The sequence below is a fragment of the Sebastes umbrosus genome, chromosome 13 (genome assembly GCF_015220745.1).
Source record: "Sebastes umbrosus isolate fSebUmb1 chromosome 13, fSebUmb1.pri, whole genome shotgun sequence".
In the NCBI taxonomy this organism is placed as follows: domain Eukaryota; kingdom Metazoa; phylum Chordata; class Actinopteri; order Perciformes; family Sebastidae; genus Sebastes; species Sebastes umbrosus.
In genome coordinates, this window is record NC_051281.1 from 2,395,235 (window position 1) to 2,414,997 (window position 19,763).

A 19,763-nucleotide genomic window follows, 5' to 3' on the forward strand; every position below is an offset into this window, starting at 1 on the left:
AGCTGATTACATGAAGGAGCAAACATTTCCGAGCCTCCTTCCAGACTACCGGCAGCAGGTTTTCAGTGGATTATTCCTTTAAAAGGATAATGCTCTCCTGTGCAGGTACATGTTTTTTACAAAAGCCGAGTCATTCAGGCAGAGTAGAAAGAGGGACGGAGACAGACGGCCTGAGTGCTCCAGTATCTGATCGGAATGATTTAAGGACGGGAAGTAACAACGAGAGCAGGTCTTTTAGCGATCTTTTGTGAACACGATCATACTACTGTTTCCTGAGCAGAAAGCTTCGGGACTGTAACTACAGGTAGAGTTGGCACCTGGCTTGAAGGCCGCGATGTGGGCTCTGAGTTTTGGATTACTGGTGTGAGGGAGTGCATTCATGGCGACCCATCAAAAGACGGCTTTGTTCTGCCAGAGCGTCCTTTTTTTCTGTGTGTGTGTGTGTGCGTGTGAGTGTGCGTGTGTGTGTGTGTGTGTGTGTGTGTACACAGTCAGGGTTTCTCTCTGGGTTTCACACTCCCTCTCGATATTCTCCATCTCCCTGAGGGGAGACTCACAGTGTGGTACAGTACATATATGTTGGGCTGAGACATGTGAGCTATGTCACTGTTGACTCACATTTTATTTATATGACGAGGGTCTGGGTATTCTTCGTAAAAGCTCTTTGTGAATTACTGCATATATATACGGGAAAAGTTATAAAAAAAAAATGTTTCATGTTGTAACAAGATTTTTTCAAGTTATAACCAAATAATTTCATGTTAGGGCAAGATATTTTCATGTTATAACGAGATATTTTCACGTTATAACAAAGTTATTTTCATGTTATAACGAGATATTTTGAGAAACCTTTCTTGTTATATCAATATACTATTTATCTTGTTATAACGTGAAACGTTCATGTTAAAACTTGAGAACTTATTGTTATAACAAAATGTTTCAAGTTATAACAAGATAAATAGTATGTTGTTATAACAAAATAGTTTCTTGTTATGATGTGATGAGTTTGTATGTCGTCATAACAGGAAAATATCTTGTTTTCTTTTCACATTATAACGTGATACTGATCCGTTGTTCTTTATCTGTCTTTCTCTTTACCTTACGGTCTCTCACATTTTTGCTGAAAACAGAAGCTTCAAGAGGTTTGTGTTTTTTTGGCGCTGACCTCCTGTTTATATGAGCAAAACGTCCAAAGAGGGAACATTACCTGCAGGTGCATTGAGGTGAATCGTTTCCATGGGACCTATGAAGGCGTAACGCATTCCTAGCCCCTCTGACATCACCAGGTCGATGTCCTTGACAGAGATAACGCCATCCTGATGGAGTAAGAGAGAAAAAAACCCACTTTATTTACATTAACTTTGTATTCCTTTAGAGAAAGGTACAAATCAGTCAGTAAATGTATGACTAGAAATACGTTCTTTATCTGTCAGTACAGTGTGAACAGCCCTGAACCATCTATCAGGTGTTATCCACTGAGTTCCTGGTTGGAGGATTTGAATATGTTGAATAAAACTGCAGCTCAAAATGTCTCAGGATGGAAGGACATTATTTTCTCTGGCAGTTCAGGTCATGGCTTTTTACCCCCGGGGTTTTTAGACCAACTGAGTTCCCTTTGATCCCATCAAACTACTCCCACCATATAAAGTTTCCCTAATCGGCCAATTGTGTGTCCTCAGGATTATGTAGGAAGTACTGGGAGGAAAGGGGCCGAGGATGGAGGGATGGATGGAAGGAGGGAGAGACGGAGGGAGTGGTTCAGGTAATCTCTGGGTTAGAGATACCTGTTGGCCGACCGCGGAGGAAATCAAAGCTCGGATACGGAGACAGAGAGTAGGGTGAGCAAGAGGAGAAGGACAGGGTCGTCTTTGTTTGGGCCCTGCGTCCAACAACGGGTCTGTTATCTGAGCAGAGCGGGGCGGTGGGTGGGGTCTTTTCTCCACCGTAATCACTGGGGGGCAACCGGCCGCTTTCTCAGCCGCTCTGCTTTCCAACGCTGGCCCTGACTCAAGGACTATTTTCTCTGTGTGTGTGTGTGTGTGTTTAGAGGGGTGATGGAGGGTCCCTGTTATGTAAGAAGGATCACAAGGCCACTATCGGACCACAGTCCTTGATGCTCAAACCTGAACTTGTAGTCCTATTTTGATGTTTTTTGGATTACTGTTCATACTAGCTTTCTCCGTCAAAGAAGTTGTGTTTTCGGTTCGGTTTGTTTGTTTGTCAGCAAGATTATGGAAAAACTACTGGCCAGATTTTCATGAAACTTGGTGGAAGGGTGTAGCATGGGCCAAGGAAGAACCCATTGCATTTTGCATCAGATCTGGTGCGTATACACCAATTATTTTGCATTTTGTTAACATTGCAAGATTTGGCATTTGGTGGAGGTCTGAGATCTACGCGTGCCCTTCTAGTTCTAGGGTGTAACTGAAAGGCTTACAAGTTGTGTTAGTGCCTGGTCACTCATAACTAACAAAGATTCAGCCGTCTTGTATTATCTGTAGTATCTATAGTATTTATAGGCTGTGTTTTTACTAGGGCTATCAACATTAGCAAAAGTAAGCATGGCTCACAAACCCCCGCTCACTGCTTGACCCTTAATAACGTAGAGACAAATTTTAAGTTCTTAAATTAAATAGTTTCCGAGTTCTACTCAGGAAACAAAATTGAAGTCGGAAAAAATCACAATTTTTGGCCAAAATTTCAAACATTTTGGGCACCCTGGACTTCTAACCTCCAAAAGGCACAACTAGACCGCACTGTCAACCATCATCCCAAATGTAACATTCCTAAGTTAAACAGTTTCCGAGTTCTGCTCCGGAAACAAAAGTGTGACACGCGAACAGGCGGACGGAAGGACGGACACGCGGAGCGCTATACACCCCCGACTACGTTGTCGCGGGGGTATAATAATAATAATGCAAATTCGTTTTAGCACTAATGTTTTTAACGCATTAACACAATTGATCTTTTGGAGGTTGTAGCGGGCTCAGTTTTAGAGCTAGAGTGAAGATACTGGTGAAGATACTGGACATACTGGACTGGAGTCGGGAAGGAGGCTAAATAACGCTCCAAACGTACGCTAAATTTTGGCGAGGAAAAACTAGCATGGCTATTTACAAAGGGGTCCCTTGACATCTGACCTCAAGATATGTGAATGAAAATGGGTTCTATGGTTACCCACGAGTCTCATGCGAGAAATTGTATTTGAATCGATTGACAGCCCTAGTTTTTACACATTCTGTAAAACGTTGTGACAAAAGACCGTGACCGAAATGTGACGGTGAGTTAATGACAATCCTCCCAGTTAGTCAGCTGGTGTTGTTGAGCTGTTTCTTCTTTCAAACAGACAACGGCAGAGTGAAACTTCTGTAACGGGTCGTTCTGGAAGATTTGAGTGACTGACTAGTTGCTGGTCATGAGGTGGCTACCATTGGTTGTGGCAAAAGTCCCTATAAGGGTTGCATCTCATTTGGTGGAGAATGATCATACAATCTGGTGGTATAACAGCCTCTGTAATACAATATATTGATTGTTTGTTTATTTGGATCCCCATTAACTACAGTGACAACGGTAGCTGCTCTCCCTGGGGTCCACATAGGTCTCTTTGACACAGGTGTAACTAATAACTAACTAACAATGGCTCTGTTCTATTCAAATTATCCCAGTAAGTCATGAGTGTTTCAGTGAGCCAGAATGCACAAAACTCTGAAAGACTCGGAAAACAAAGCATCAAATGGAATTTAGCCTTCATAAATTTCATTATTTGTGCTTTCTTACTGTCACATGTCAAAATGTCCATAGAACTTCCTCCAATCTGGACTCTCTCTCAAATGTCAGCGCTGCCGAGACAGTTTGCTATGAAGAATCTTTCTTCTTCTGTTCAGGTTGAGTAATGCTTTAGACATCCAACCTGACTTTAATTAGAGCCAGGCCCACATACTGAGCTCTGACAACTGTGAGTAATGTTCAGGATTTACCTGCTGAACAACTTTGACGAGAGGAGCTTAAAAAGACAAAAAGATCATTCCTGTCAAACAGGTTTGTTCTTCTTTTCAATGCTGAGACGACAATGCTCAAAATTTGCATAAAAAGCTTAAAACTACGAGATTTTACTTAACTGAGCGTGTATCAGCGATCTAGATAACACGGCTACAAAAACCCCACTAACATCTGGCTTTTGTCTTTAGTAGGAGAGGTTACAATCGGCCGACATTACCGGGACAAATGACTCTGCTGGAACAAGTCTTTCTACTGTTCCAGCAATCACCAACTCTGGTTTGGTCGAAATAAACCCTTAATCCACTGAGTTAGATGTGAAAAGAAACAGCCGTTATATGCACTCCTCAAAGCCACCAGACTCCATTGACAGAAACAGTTATTTCACCTCGCTGATTGTTGTAAAACACACTTCATTCAAACTCAACAGAAACAAAATAAAACTCATCTAACCATCTTTGTTAGTCTTTCAACTCTTCCAACAATCACCAATTCTGGTTTGGTCCAAAGAAACCCTTAATTCACTGAGTTAGATGTGAAAAGAAACCGCTGTTATATGCTCTCTTCAAAGCCACCAGACTCCATTGACAGAAACAGTAATTTCACCTTGCTGACTGTTGTAAAACAAACTTTATTCGAAGTCAACAAAAACAACATAAAACTCATCAAAACCGTCTTTAGTAGTCTTTCAACTGTTCCAACAATCACCAACTCTGGTTTGGTCGAAGGAAACTCTTAATTGAGTTAGATGTGAAAAGAAACAGACGTTATATGCGCTCCTCAAAGCCACCAGACTCCGTTGACAGAAACAGTAATTTTACACAGACATATTGAGGGCACTGGTGTAAATCTAATTCATTAAGTGTCACAATAAACAATGCCAGGGAGCCAGCATGCTCAGTAATGGAGCCTTTGAAATTCAAGACCAACATCAAAGCATCATTTATGTTATCAATTACACCCGTTTCATTCTACGCCAAGTCAAAATATCTGCTGGTTAAAAGGTCTATTGCTGCTCTGCTATGAACTAAACAGACAAAATGGGTGTAAATCTCTACTGCAGATTCAGTGAACTGAACTGTATGATAAAAGTCTAATTCAGCTTTTTGTGTTTGTTATTTTGACTATTTATTGAAAAGTAATGCACTGTAATTCGTATATATCCCATAAAATCAATTTGTATGTACGTATTTGTGAACCAGGAAGTGTAAAGTGTGACAAACGCCCCGTGGAGAGGAGGTCGGGGTGGATGGATGGGTCAAACAACACCACACTTTCACCTAGGGTACCTAGTTTTGTTGCCTAAATCTAACTAAGTAGTTTTGTTTTCTAAACCTAATCAAGTTGTTTCCTGTGAAGACGCAAGTTTATTTTTAAAAGGCTGTATATGCATACAGTCGAGTCACATGTTACTGGGCATTCGTAGGAAAATGCATGAAAAATTAGGAAAAACTTTGGAGGAAACATTTTCGTAAGATATCATATGAACCATTGTATGAGGATACGTTGAGCAACCATACCTGGCACTATCATGGAAGTGAAGTCAAACATTTTGCTGTATGAATCTAACGTCTAAATTAGGGCTTTCAATCGATTCAAATATTTAATCGCGATTAATCGGATATATTTTATTTGTCCAAAATGTACCGTAAAGGGAGATTTGTCAAGTATTTAATACTCTGATCAACGTGGGAGTGGGCAAATATGCTGCTTTATGCAAATGTATGTATATATGTATTATTAGAAATCAATTAAAAACACAAAATATGCTCAAATCATAACATGGCAAACTGGCAAACTTGCCCCAAACTGCATGTGATTATCATAAAGTGGGCATGTCTGTAAAGGGGAGACTCTTGGGTACCAATAGAACCCATTTTTGTTCACATATCTGGAGGTCAGAGGTCAGGGGACCCCTTTGAAAATGGCCATACCAGTTTTTCCTCACCAAAATTGAGTGTAAGTTTGGAGTGTTATCTAGCCTTCTTCCCGCTAGTATGACATGGTTGGTACCAATGGATTCCTTAGGTTGCGTTAATGCGTTATTATCGCGTTAACTTTGACAGCTCTAGTCTAAATCTAACAACTGGGCTGGAAAAATAAATATGGAAGAAGTTAAGTTATCTCTCTGTGTTGATGTGAACATGTAGAGTATGTTTCACTATGTTACATAACGAGGCTTAGAGATTTGAAGCTTGTTTGGGAGGATGGTTGCTTGATTGATTAAAGCCGCAGGGGTTGTTGGGTTTTTTGCCTCCCGGTCTTGACAACGTGATGGTGAAGGTAGATCAAAATAGATCAGACATACCTGTGGTCATCGTTGTTGTACATCAGGAGACACACTTAGCTATGTACACACCCAGCTGCCACAGTTTGAGGTGATCAGCATGTTGCACTCAGCTGGAGCTCCTTCCAGGGAAAAAGTCTTCACTCTTTAACAGCAACGTGGCATTTTTGCCAGCTTGGACCTAAGGGTGCCCCAAGGGTTAAGTGAGTGGTCCACTCACGGTATGGAATGTCATGTAGATATGAGTCTGAGCGTCCACAGGACTGTGTGAAGACACAAATATATCACATGCGTGGATGCTATGTTACAGCCAGCACAGAGTCAGGAGGGAGAGGGGCACGTCAAAGTATGCTTTAATTCTCAGAAGCTGCAGTGAGATGTTTTCCTCACTGACTGTTGTTGCATGGACTGAACTAACGAGAGCTTTCACCTGACTGCAGGCTCACTTGGCTCACCAGTGCACCAAGAGGCTCCTCTTGAAGCAAAGAGATCATTCAAGGAGAGGCAGAACAAATTCTTTAAAAAAGTCCAAACTGGGACAAACCCAGGACCTTTTGTTGCAAGTCATCCCATAAGTTCCTCTTATAGTGCCTGTTGCTCTCTTCTTGTGAGTATCTGATAAATGCAACCAACAAAAAGCAGTCTTTTTTTAGTGCAATTACTAAAGTGTCACCCTCTTGTTTCACTCCCATAAAAGAAACTAAAATTACCTCCGTGGTTGTATGCCTCCGCCAACCAGTCAAGTTGCAGATTACATCCATTTCTATTTACATCATTTGTGTAAATTTATCATAATTAGCATATGAATTCTTGCCAAAAAACATTTTGTGAAGTCACAGCGACCTTTGACCAAATTATAATCGTTTATCTTGAGTTCAAGTCGATGTTTGTGCCAAATTTGAAGAAATTCCCTCCAGGCATTAATGAGATATCGCCTTCACGAGAATGGGAGAAACGTGAGGTCACAGTGACATTTGACCACCCAAATGTAATCAGTTTATTTTTCAGTGTAAGTGGACTTTTGTGCCAAATTTGAAGAAATTCCCTTAAGGTGTTCCTGAGAAAACGTGTTCACAAGAATGGTACGTACAGAGCGAACGAACACCCCCTAAAACATAACACATAAAAACGTCCTTCAGAAACATTAGAAATGTTAAATAAAAACCCTTTTCACAGCTGACATTTTGGCTCAAAAGGGTCTATTGAGGGATGTTTAGAAATTCAAAACAGCTCTCAATTAATGGCATTTGGCCATTTTTATGTTAAAGGTATAATATGTACCATTTCCGCATTAAAATGTCTAAAAACAACTAGACCTATGTTACATATTGTGTTGAGTTATTTACTTACATTATCCCCAATGTTTCCCAACAATGTTCAAACCAGAGAAATCTTTGATTTTATTCAAGGTAACGGCCATTTGGTCGCCTGTGAGAGAGAGAGAGATTAATTGACTTTCTCTTCCCTGCTGTTCCTGTGCAAACATATGAACATCAGGTAACCATGTTTCTGCAGAATGCGGAATGCGGAATGAAGCCGAGAGAGCGCGCGTGCCATAGAGATGCAAAAGTTACCCTGAGGATGCAGGATGCAGAGTTAATCCAGTGGACCGGCCTGTTCTGACAGTTTGTGTACATTCCTCTAGTCGAAAACAATCAAATCATCAGCCTCTTTGGTTTAAAGTCTACCAATATGTCAGATGATCTTCTCAGAAAACAAGTCTCTTTTCATATCATGGTTGTGCTGTTTCCATCAAAAAATAAAAATGGAATGCCATTTCCCACGAAAATGGATTGTGATTGACAGTCTCTTCTTTGTAAATGATTGTAGAGCCACAGAGTTAACTCAAGGTCTTTATTGAAATCTCTAAGCTTGTTGTTAAAATATGGAAGCACTGACATGTAACATGTCTTTAACAGATTGATGAACTTTGACTTCCTCATCATCACTCTGCTTTAAAGCTGCAAACACACCAAGAACAGCTGGTTTTATTGTCCCATAATGACTTAAAGCTGGAGTGCGGGACTTTTACATATAAATGAACATCTGTTACATTAAAGCCAAACGAGTTCACGCAACGCTGATTAAGCCTTAAGCAAAAGTTCAGCATTGCGAAAACTTGCAAAAACTCTCGCGAGACTCGCTACCCAACGACCTTTCCTAACCTTAACTATTCAAGGTCATTGCTTAACCTTAACCACCTGCGAGAGTTTCGCAACTTGTCGGTTACCTTCTAGACACGACGATCGTGACTGAGGTTGAAACCGAAGGTAAAATCTATCGGCAACATGTGAAATATTTTCTTCAGAACTAATCTTCTTCTAAAATCTTAAATACACAATACAATGTTTCTTAAAATGGTATTTAAAAAAAAAACCAAGAACAGCTGGTTTTATTGTCCTATAATGACTTAAAGCTGGAGTGCGGGACTTTTACATATAAATGAACATCCGTTACATTAAAGCCAAACGAGTTCACGCAACGCTGAATAAGCCTTAAGCAGAAGTTCAGCGCTGCAGGTTCAAGGGTCGTGTCTAGAACGTAACCCACAAATTGTGAAAACACGCAAAAACTCTCGTGAGACTCGCCGCCCGACCACCTATCCTAACCTTAACTATTCAAGGTCATTGTTTAACTTTAACCATTTAGCAACTTGTCGGTTACCTTCTAACCACGACCAGGTTTAGGTGCTGTTTCACACATCGTGACTAAGGTTGAAACCGAAGGTAAAATCTATCAGCAACACGTGAAATAAATTGGGGAAAAAAAGTTTGGAAACTTGTGTTTCCAATACCAACAGGAGAATACACTGTTTACCATTGGCAGAGCATTTTGGCAAATTTTTCTTGGGCGCTACCCACATAATCAGCTGTGCTGCTCATCCCACAAATGCATGATCCTTACAAGTTGGACATCATTGTGAAGGTAAATAAACAGGCTTTTCAACCATGTAAAATACAATGCCAATTAGTATTGTAACAACAAGGAAATAATCCACCAAACACAAGTTACCGAACCTTTTTTTTCCCAGTTTATTTTCTTTAGAACTAATCTTCTTCTAAAATCTTGAAAACACAATACAATGTTTCTTGGTATTTAAACCGGTATGAACTGGTATTTAAAAATGAAAGTGTTTTTACACACGACATCAGCAGTGACTCAATCTCTCTCAGACTATTGTCTTCTTTGTTCAAACGAATGGAAAATGAGGGCGCATCCGTCTATGTCGTCATAAACTCATGCAAATCAATGAACAACTTTCCATGCAGGCGTAAATGCACGCAATGGACCGGCCTTACTTTAATAGCGCACAGTCGAAGAAATGCATTCGTCCTTCTTTAGTAGCGAGGAGAATCCTTTCTAGAGTGTAAAAATATCCTTTGAATGTAAAATCACATGAGTACGTCCAAATAGATTTATTTTTTCCTTTTTTCAGTGTTGGCTTGTCTTTACAGATGTTTTCACAGCTGCAAATGTTCCATCCTTACATACAGTGGTATATGAATTTCTGTTTTTTAATATTATTGTGATGGTATTTTTATTTTATCTTTCTTATTTCATTCATTTGATCTTATATGCTTTGTGAATCCTGACTATTCTTTGATCTAATTCACTGTAAGTCAGTTATATCTGAGTGAGGTGCTTTCCTCTTGAATATATTTATATAAAAAGGATGTAATGGCACAATGTTAACTAAATTTATTTACATGTTGATTTAAAAGCATTTCTTTTAGTCAACCTGAGGTACCCAGCAGGAAGTGGTTACAGATTCATTACTAGGAAGGGCAGTCTATTATTGTGAATAATAGAGTAGTATTTATTGTTTGCTTTTAGAACATCATTTTAAACATTGTTCTCTAATTTGAGCTGCCGATGACTACGAGACAAACAATGTGACAAAAATCTGCATTTGTTGTTTTAATAATTGTCGACATCACGAGATCGTGAGTCGATCGTCACACCCACGTTGTTGTTGCTTGTGTGTGCCACCCTTCCATCGTGATTAATTCAGTTTCACGAGTCTTTTGTTTTGTTGTTTTTAAGTGTTTTGTTGCCATCTGTAGTTGTCTTACCCTGCGTGTGTGTGTGTGTGTACTTTTGTGTGTGTGAGTGTCCATCTGATACAGTTACACACTGACAGTAATGTCAGGGACGAGGACACAATGTGCTGATGTAGTTGTGAAAGGGACGCTCTTTGTTACACATCTCCGACAGAGAAAAGAGATAGAATAAAGAGACAGAGTTATAGAGAGAGTTATTATGTTCTGTGTTTGTGTGTGAAATGAGAGATGGCATTTGTCCCACCGTAAAGTAGGGCAAGTCATTACACCTTTAATTATCTTGTAATCTAGCATGCACGCTTGTAATCAGCGTAATCACTCGGGACATTTTCAGCTTTTAAATTTTCCGATCATCTTGGTTTTTTGCAACCAGAAGTGACACGAGAGGATGGTGCTAATGGTGCCTTCAAATGAAACCTGTGAGCTTGTGTTTACACGATATGCTTGGCGTTCAAGTGGTAAAGTCGTGAGAACACGTTACTGTCGGCGTCTAGAAGCCACAGAGGCTATCAATTTAGAAAGCTAGCAAGTGGGTAACATAATGCAGGAAATGCAAAATAAAATTACGAAGAAAAACAATATACGATGAAAATTACTATTATTATTATTCACTTATTATGTACCGAAAAGTGAACTTTAATGGCCTCACGTCACAACTTGTTAACTTGGAGCTTTCAGAAACTTTCCACTCACAAGGTCATGAATACCTCAAGATATATGGACTCTTCTCATGAACACGGTAAACACAACCCCATTTGAAGGCACCATAAGTACAACCGAACGCTGAAATAAGACATTTTTAAGCGACCAAAGATGATAATTAACTATCATGAACTGAAAACACACTGTGAAAGGGTTAAGGTTGTAAGACGAAAACACAGACAACTCTCACACCGGACATACCGACCACAACGCCGTGGTAGTGACCTGTCAATCACTAGACTTCTTTTTGCAACCGGAGGAGTCGCCCCTTGCTGGCTATTAAAAAGAATGCAAGTTTAAGGCACTTCAGCATTGGCTTCACTTTTCACTTTTTTAACCCTAACCCTAATAAGTCAAATATAGACAGTGTAGCCACAAAACAAACACTCAAAAATGTCCCCATTGAAACCCATTAAACCCACAATGTTTGATCCCACGAGCTATTACAGCATAAAATCATGCTTTCTATTATATCAGAAATGTCTGCTGTCTCATTATTCAACAAAGAGGGTCATTTGAGGTAACTCTGATGTCTGTTATATAATCAAAATCTGAATCGGGATGTCATGTGAGTTCAGTTCAGGTAACAATCATCACACCCATCCTCATTATCATTCTAACCATTTCTTCAGTGAGTGATTATGTAATGGTGCCTGTCATCAGAGGCTGAAGCTCATTTACTCTCATTGTGCTCCTTTTTTTTGGGGAAGGAGATGGTGGAGATTATAGCAGAGGTGAGCTGACAAGGGGCTTCCTCTATTCTGCCGCCTCTATTACAAAACCATCAGCAGCGATACTCAGACACACAAAGCCTCGCTGAGACTGAGGAGCTCTTGTCCAGAGATAAAAAAAACAAAGCATACACACACACACACAAAGACACAACAGTTGTCCTGGTGGTAGATGCAAACAGGTCATGGGGTCACAGGATCATATTTGTAGGTGTGTTTTTTAAATTGCACACTAGTGTCAGAAGAAAAGCAGTGTAATAATAATGTACTTCACTGTTTCACCTCAGGGACTGAACCAAGACACTGACCTGGACCAGCCTCCAGGACTCTGCGATGATGGCCGCCTGTACTCTGTTGAGGGCGAAGCCGTCGATCTCTTTCTTCAGACGGACGGGCGCCTGGCCGACCTGAACCGAGACAAAGCAGTCGTGTCAAGAACGGCAACGCGGGGAAGATGCCTTGAAGAATGTACATACAGCATCAATGGGCATTCAAGGTACTACATCGTCGTCTTCATTATTCCAAAGTAAAACTTCCCAAAATATATCATAATGTAGACTCTATTTGTGACCGCTGCTGCTCCGGATGATCAAACTACTGGAAATCTATTTTCCAAACTCTTAAAACTTTCAAACTCTCTTTGATTGCCAATTACAAGATAGCAACCTTTATAATGTTATTAGCACGCAGGACAGGCTAGTTCTCCTATACCGTTAAAACCCACAACCTCCCACTTACATTTAATGGTTAAGAGATGTCATATAGCAGCTAAAACTAGAGAAACTCAGGTTTATACTTCGTGGATCTGCCGACAAATTTGAGAAAACAATTTGTGGGGACTTGGCTTAGGAACCAGAGGGTCACCGGTTCAAGTCCCCGCAACCAAGGGACTTGGACCAACTACAGAGTGTGGACTGGTAGCTGGAGAGGTGCCAGTTCGCCACCTTTACTCTTGAGTAAAGGCACCGACCCTTCTAAAAACCTGCTCCCCGGGGCGCTGTACAGTGGCTGCCCACTGATCCTAATGGGTTAAATGCAGGAGCTAAATTTCCCTGTGTGCTGTGTGACAATAAAATTGGATTTACATTTACATTTTGAGCCTACAATAAGCTTTACATCTCCTCGTATGTAACTTGCAGACTAACGCCGACTTCACACCAGAGCAGTGGCGAAGTGCGGCTATGGAGAGCTTTGGGCCCGCTCACGAGCTCAGCGAGCTGCAGCCCTTTGATTCTGCGGCGAAGTGCAGCCAAACTAAAGGAAAAGTTTAACTTTTAGTGGCAAAGTGTGGCCAGAGAATACCCGCAGCCAATCAGTAAACAGATCCTGTTGACCTACATACTTTTTACCCGCCTGAAACACATGAACACGCCTCTTGGCTGCAGAACAGTGTTATTGTTGCAGTGAGCTGCACTTTGGTGTAATTTGCGTAATTCAGCGTACGATGGTATTCACACCAGATCTGGCAGTGCGGCGAAAACAGCAGTCCTGCGGCAGAAAAGTCGAAACAGAATCAACTTTTGGAGAAAAACAACCTGACGTTATGTAACCGGCGTTCCAGAGAGAGAGCTGTACAACCCAGTCATTAGGGAACAAAAGGGAAAGTTAGTCGTCGTGCACTTAATTAGTAATTAAAGTGACTCACCCACACTGCCGCGAATCACCGCGAAGCCTGATCTAGGTCATTGTCATTATTTTTAGACAACACTAATCTACAACATTAATCTTTCCACACTGAATTTCTAAGCAACTTGAACACTCCTTGAACACATTTTTTATTAGGGCTGTCAAAGTTAACGCGATAATAACACGTTAATTCGTTTTAACGCCACTAATTTCTTTAAAGAGCGTGTTAAAGAGGGAAGATACTGGTATCATATGAAACTAGAAAAACCTAATGACTCCATTGGTACCAATCATGTCATACTAGCTTGTCATGAAGGAGGATAAATAACGCTCCAAAGTTGGGCTAAATTTTGGTGAGGAAAAACTGTCATGGCCATTTTCAAAGGGGTCTCCTGACCTCTGACCTCAAGATATGTGAATGTAAATGGGTTCTATGGGTACCCACGAGTCTCCCCTTTACAGACATGCCCACTTTATGATAATCACATGCAGTTTGGGGCAAGTCATAGTCAAGTCAGCACACTGACACACTGACAGCTGTTGTTGCCTGTTGGGCTGCAGTTTGACATTTTATGATTTGAGCATATTGTTTTTTATGCTATACTGTAAATGCAGTACCTGTGAGGGTTTCTGGACAATATCTGTCATTGTTTTGAGTTGTTAATTGATTTCCAATAATAAATATATACATATATTTTAATCGATTGACAGCCCTATTTTTGATATATGTATATTTCTTTTTATCCTTTTCGCTCTTCTGTTTTTAAAACACAAAAAAGTTATTTGCGTTGAACTGATCTGTGAAACTGAAATCCAATAAACACAATATATTAAAAGAAAAGAATCACAATACTGTATCTCCTAAAAGGCAATACTTGTAATTCTGCATGTTTAAGAAAAGGAAGTAAATGTTTAATTACTTTACTGCAAGCTTTCGTACGCCCAGGGATTTAAACTGATTCCTTCCAGGAAGCATTTATCTAGGGTTTGCATTTATCATCCCAGATCTGAGACACTTGTGACTGGATTCACAGGCTGTGATGTCAGATAATCAAATCTAGAGTACGACTAACAAAGAAGTGAACCAGAGGATTCCTACAGACACTAAACATATCATATTACCTCCTCCTTTCATTCATTTGTCAGTATCTTTAGGATTCTTTTAATCACACTACAGACTTTCTCATAAACCTGATATCGACTCATTTTCTTGCATCTCTCCCAAAAGGTCCTGACCATCTGCAGAATTGTGTAATCTGGGATCTCTTACCTTGGTCATCAGGGAGTGGGTGGTGTCCATAACGGCCGCTGCAGTCTCTGGGTGAGGTACCAGCTCCACCAGTTTGACGTAGTAAGGTGGGTTCACCTGGGGAGCAGCACAGAACAATCACTCATCATACTGAGAGAGGATGTAGCACACAGTCTTTACATGTGTCATGGTACTGAACAAAGCCTCAGCATCAACATTAGCTGACTGGACCATTAACTGACTGCTAATTTTACCTTGTTAGAGGACAATGGATTATTATTCGTAACAGGACAAACTGTACTGTGATGTGATGTGTAGTATTTAGGGTGAGTTGCCCTAATGTGGGACACTTTAAGCTCCAGTAGGTGAAGGTCTTATTTATAGGGTTTTAGTCTCCTAATGCATTATTTAAGATATTTAAGGTCAAGTGCAAATTGAGCAGTGGTTTTATGCAGGTTTAGGTTTCATGTGTTGCCTCAAGGTTTGATGTATTGGCTTCAAATAGATCAGGGGTCAGCAACCTGCGTCTCTGGAGCCACATGCAGCTCTTTAGCTCCTCTCCAGTGGCTCCCTGTGGATTTCTATAAAATGAAATTGAATAACTGTTTTTTTTTTTACATTTTCATTTTTATTTATCATCGTTGTAGGTCTACGATATGACGGTACGACGGTACGACGGTACGACGGTACGACGGAGTATTAGGGCCACATTGAGGAAAAAAAATAAATCTGAGATTTAGAGAATAAAGTCATAATATTATAAAGTAGTAATTTTATGTGTTATTTTCTTTTTTTCTTGTAACATTACGACTTTTTTCTCGTAATATTCTGACTTTATTCTGTAAATCTCAGATGTTTTTTCCCTTAATGTGGCCCTAATGCTCCGTAGTCCATTGTCTCTTTGGCCCTCACTGCATTAGACTGATATACTTAGACTATAAACTGTGTTACCTTCATCACAATGATCAAATGTTTTGTGGCTCCAGACAGATTTTTTTTTTTAGTTTTTGCCTGAAATGGCTCTTTAGATAGTAAAGGTTGCTGACCCCTGAAATAGGCCCTCTATGCCTGTTTTACGGTTGTGTGCGTTCCCTGTATAGTGAAATGAAAACATTTTAGGGTTTAACATTTGAAACTTTGCAATGTCACAGCAGATTCATTCATTTTTAGCTGTGCATTTAATTATGCTTTCTTTGCATAACAGATATGATAATATAATAGGCTATTTAATGTCTTTCTAATATGCCTAAATGCTTCAAAACTATTCTAGTCTTATTGTTTGTTTGATGTTGTTCGATTCTCCGTGTAACATCCACACCTATAAGTCTAGGTTTTGTAACAGCAATAACATTGTAAGTGGTAAAATTACTGATCACGGGATACTGGCACATTTAGCCTTGAGTTTTTCCTACATTAATTAAGGTGATTTTTAGGCCTTTTAACAGATGTCTCAGTGTCCCACATTTTGGACATGACTGTCCCAAATTAGAAAATTGAGATTTGTCTGAGATAACTTGGCACTAAGAGTACTGATATGTCTACTATTTCTTTTATGAGTGTGATATCTGCGTTTTCTTTTTTGGTTTGATTAGGACACATCCTGGAGATTTCAGAGTGGTACTGGGTTTGGATTTAATGTATTGGCTTCATATCACAATATATTCCAGAAGTCTGAAATGCAAAAAGTCTATTAACAGAATTACGGCTGGGGATCGTTTAAAAAGTTACGACACCAGTACCAGTAACAGGGTTCCTACACATTTCCCATTTCAAAATTCCATATTTTTCCAGTCTTTTCGGTAGATTTGTCAGACCATATTTGACCTTACTGACTTGGGGAGGATGCTGTGAGAAGATTTTAGCTCTCTTTTCCTATTTGGAATTGTTAACCAACCCAGGCTTCGTGTTTGGGATTGTTGAGCCAGCAACTCGGAAAACTTGCATTTACCCGTCGTGGCTGTTCAGTTATGAAAGTTGTGACCCGGCCCGGCAGCTCGTACTTCTGCCGCTTCAGGTGAAAAACTATTATGCCCGACGGGTAACAACCCAGCCCCAAACAGAATGGATGTAACCTTTACACTACACCTTTCTGAACCAGAAATTTATCAGCAACACAAACAGAAGCACTGACAGAGAAGAAGGATAGTGCACTTGTGGAGTGACAACAAATCGCTTTTAAATTTTGTGGTGACACGTAACTAAACCTGTCCTTTCGGCTTTATTGATGGATGGGTCAGGTTGTATGTGAACACACCGAGTCCAGAAAGCCTGAGAAATACCAGAGGTCTTTAAAAGTCACCTTAGAAAGCTTTTTTTGTTATCGACAGCTGATGGTGACAATCCATCTCATAAACTACACGAGTTAAATGCAATATGCAAATATTCTGGTATTGCATAGATAAAAGATACACACCCTTATTCTTTCTCTTTCTCTCTATATACAAAATAGTTTTTGACAGTCCCTCTATCGTTGTCGTGATGTTAGTGGCTAACGGTTAGTTTTCAGGGTCAGCAGATAAAAGAGCTGAAACATTTAGTAATTCTCCGAAGGTAAAATAGAAAAGGAACAATATAGATATTTCAGAAACAAACTGAGACACTGATAAAGAATGCTTGTTTGCAGATATGCAACGAAATAGCTGACTGTGGTGAGGTGAGTCAGTGATGGATGCTTCAGTCCGACGATGAAAAATGAGCTGTACTCTAAAAATCCTCCTCGAGGCTACGACACGGAGAGTGGCTTAAAGTCAAAACGGGTCAGCTGTTGGAAGAAATAACATAAGAATCTGGTAGACTGAGAGAAATTATTTTGGTGGTACATTATAACGTAACAACAGATCCACTAGTTCCCCGTCAAATACAGTAAATTAATGATATGTTTGACTGGTTTCTTGAACTGTAAACTCGAGTACTTATTGACCCGCTGGTTACCAGGACTGTAGTGTCACTAACCGGATGGGAGACGAGGCAGCGACTCCGGTTCTGTACTTTAGAGAAGACGTTGCTTGGCACCAGACAGGAAGTGGAGCTGCTCAAGATGACGTCTTTCCCCACCAGATGCTCGATGTCCTGGAAGACGCTCTGCTTGACCTCGAGCTGCTCGAACACACACTCCTGGAAACACACAAAATGGGTCATAAACTGCCCTGATTTCATTTTCTGTAACACAGTTAGTAAGTATCATCTCTGGCCACAGTCTTTGTAACATGATACAGTACAGTATGTTCCTGTTCCCACTTTTAAAACTTTCCTTTGATATCAAACCTTTAATATTACACAGAATAATAAAACCAATCTGAACAGTAAATCAGTAAATAATAAGTATTTAAGCATCGGTAGAGCACCAGAGAAGCATCTCAGTCAAGATGAAAACATTAACACAGTATTGAGAATGTACTCTGATAAATAAAACTATAAGTAGAGACAGTGGTGGAAGAAGTACTCAAATCCTTTACTTTAGTAAATGTAGTAAAACCACTCTGTATAAATACTCTGTCCTGCATTCAAGATCTTACTCAACTCCCTGACTGCTCTGCTCTTCCCTACAGATATGCATTTGGTTCGGTTATGTTGATCTATTCCTTTTGTTTTGCTTTAATGCGCCTTACAACACGCACCCTCTCACATTCTCCACACATGCATCACCCACACTACTGACACACTGGTTTACACACCTCATACTTTAAATATTCAGTTCCCTCTTTAATTTGGGTTCTTTGTTTTAACCCTCTGAGACCCACAATAGACCCGATTTAGTCTTTTTTTTCTGGGGGTACAGGGCGTCTTTAGGGGGAGATAGCAGGTCAACAGGAGATGTCACATAGAAGTGGTGTACATCATCTGAAAGCTGGGAACCTGGAGATTAATTTGAGATTAAAATGAGTTAAGATAAATGTTTAAAGGTTATACGGGGTGCTTTGTTATGTCTCATAAGTTGTTGCAGCAATTTTGGGGTTGAAACCGTTTGTTACACAGATTTGGTGCTAAATTTAACCATTTTTTACCACTGGAGAATTGATAAAAATGATCAATAATCCCTCCATAATACCACATTAAGACACCATGACCCTGAGGAACAACATAGAAAAAGCCATGCTGTGATTTGGGATCAAAAACTTTTGACATTTGGAGATTTCTGCAAGAAGTTTTTCATTTGTGTCTCCCTTTTCGTTATGCCCTCCTGAGCCGGGTCGTAACAAAATGTACTCTGGCAAACATGTTTTAGGTCAAATTGTTCCCCTCATTTCAGTTCCCAGCACAGGCCTCAGCTATATTTAATTTCATTGTGTTTCACAGTGTTGGGAAGGAGTGGCTGTCAAAGAGCATTGGAGGATAATGAAAGAGCATGCTAATGTGTGCAGCTGCATTAACTGCTCTGGGCGAGGAGCATACCTGTGATGATGAAACAGCTGTCTGTGAAACATATAGACAGGTGATGAATGTGAGGAGTGGTAATGTGTGTACAGTCTACTATCTAATGGTATGTGTACTGTTCCTCTAGTAGGGCTGGTATGGATTTACTCTCACAACTATTGTCAGTCACTAAATTAGTTATTAATATGTTCTGACTGAGACTAACTCCTGAACTCCCTGGAAATTTGGTGGTGTCATGCTATCAGGAAGCGTGAGGTTGCCTATCTGAACAGGAAAACTCTGCATATCTCTACTTGTTGTTTCCCTGTTTCTAATAAGTCCTCTATTGTTCCTGAACTCTGTACATACAGAGTATTGATTTATTTTGGCCCCTACCTGTCTCTATGAGATCAGCACTGCGATGAAGAGCACTATTGTCTGCTTTAAACCGAGTCACAGTGGCGTACGCCATATTTTTTCTTGGCTTAAGAAGTCAACTTTTACTTTTAAACGTGAGTCAGGATAAGCAAGTACCTCGTTGTCGAGTGTGTGTTTGTGTGTCTTAGCACGACAAAAGACAAGATGAGTGATTTGATGTTAAAACGTCAGCGGAGCAGCGACTCTTTGTCATCTCCTGCTGAACCTTTTGTCAAAGTAAAGCTCTACTTGTGTTTGTTCATTCAGCTCATAAGAGGGCTCGTGGAACGTGACACAATATTTCCAGAAAGCTCTGATATTTATATATCTATATTCAAGTC

At 40.1% G+C, this 19,763-nt stretch overlaps 1 protein-coding gene across 1 annotated transcript in view; it reads right to left on the reverse strand.

The window, feature by feature from the left end:
• The window catches only part of cryl1 (crystallin, lambda 1), a 34,262-nt gene that overhangs the window by 6,529 nt on the left and 7,970 nt on the right, over window positions 1–19,763 (reverse strand). Inside the window, exons 4-7 of the mRNA XM_037790679.1 lie at window positions 17,605–17,766; window positions 14,674–14,769; window positions 12,086–12,184; window positions 1,208–1,316 (exon numbers count right to left, since the gene is read on the reverse strand). Coding sequence (XP_037646607.1) covers window positions 1,208–1,316; window positions 12,086–12,184; window positions 14,674–14,769; window positions 17,605–17,766 — 466 coding nt within the window. The remainder of the gene's footprint in view (window positions 1–1,207; window positions 1,317–12,085; window positions 12,185–14,673; window positions 14,770–17,604; window positions 17,767–19,763) is intronic.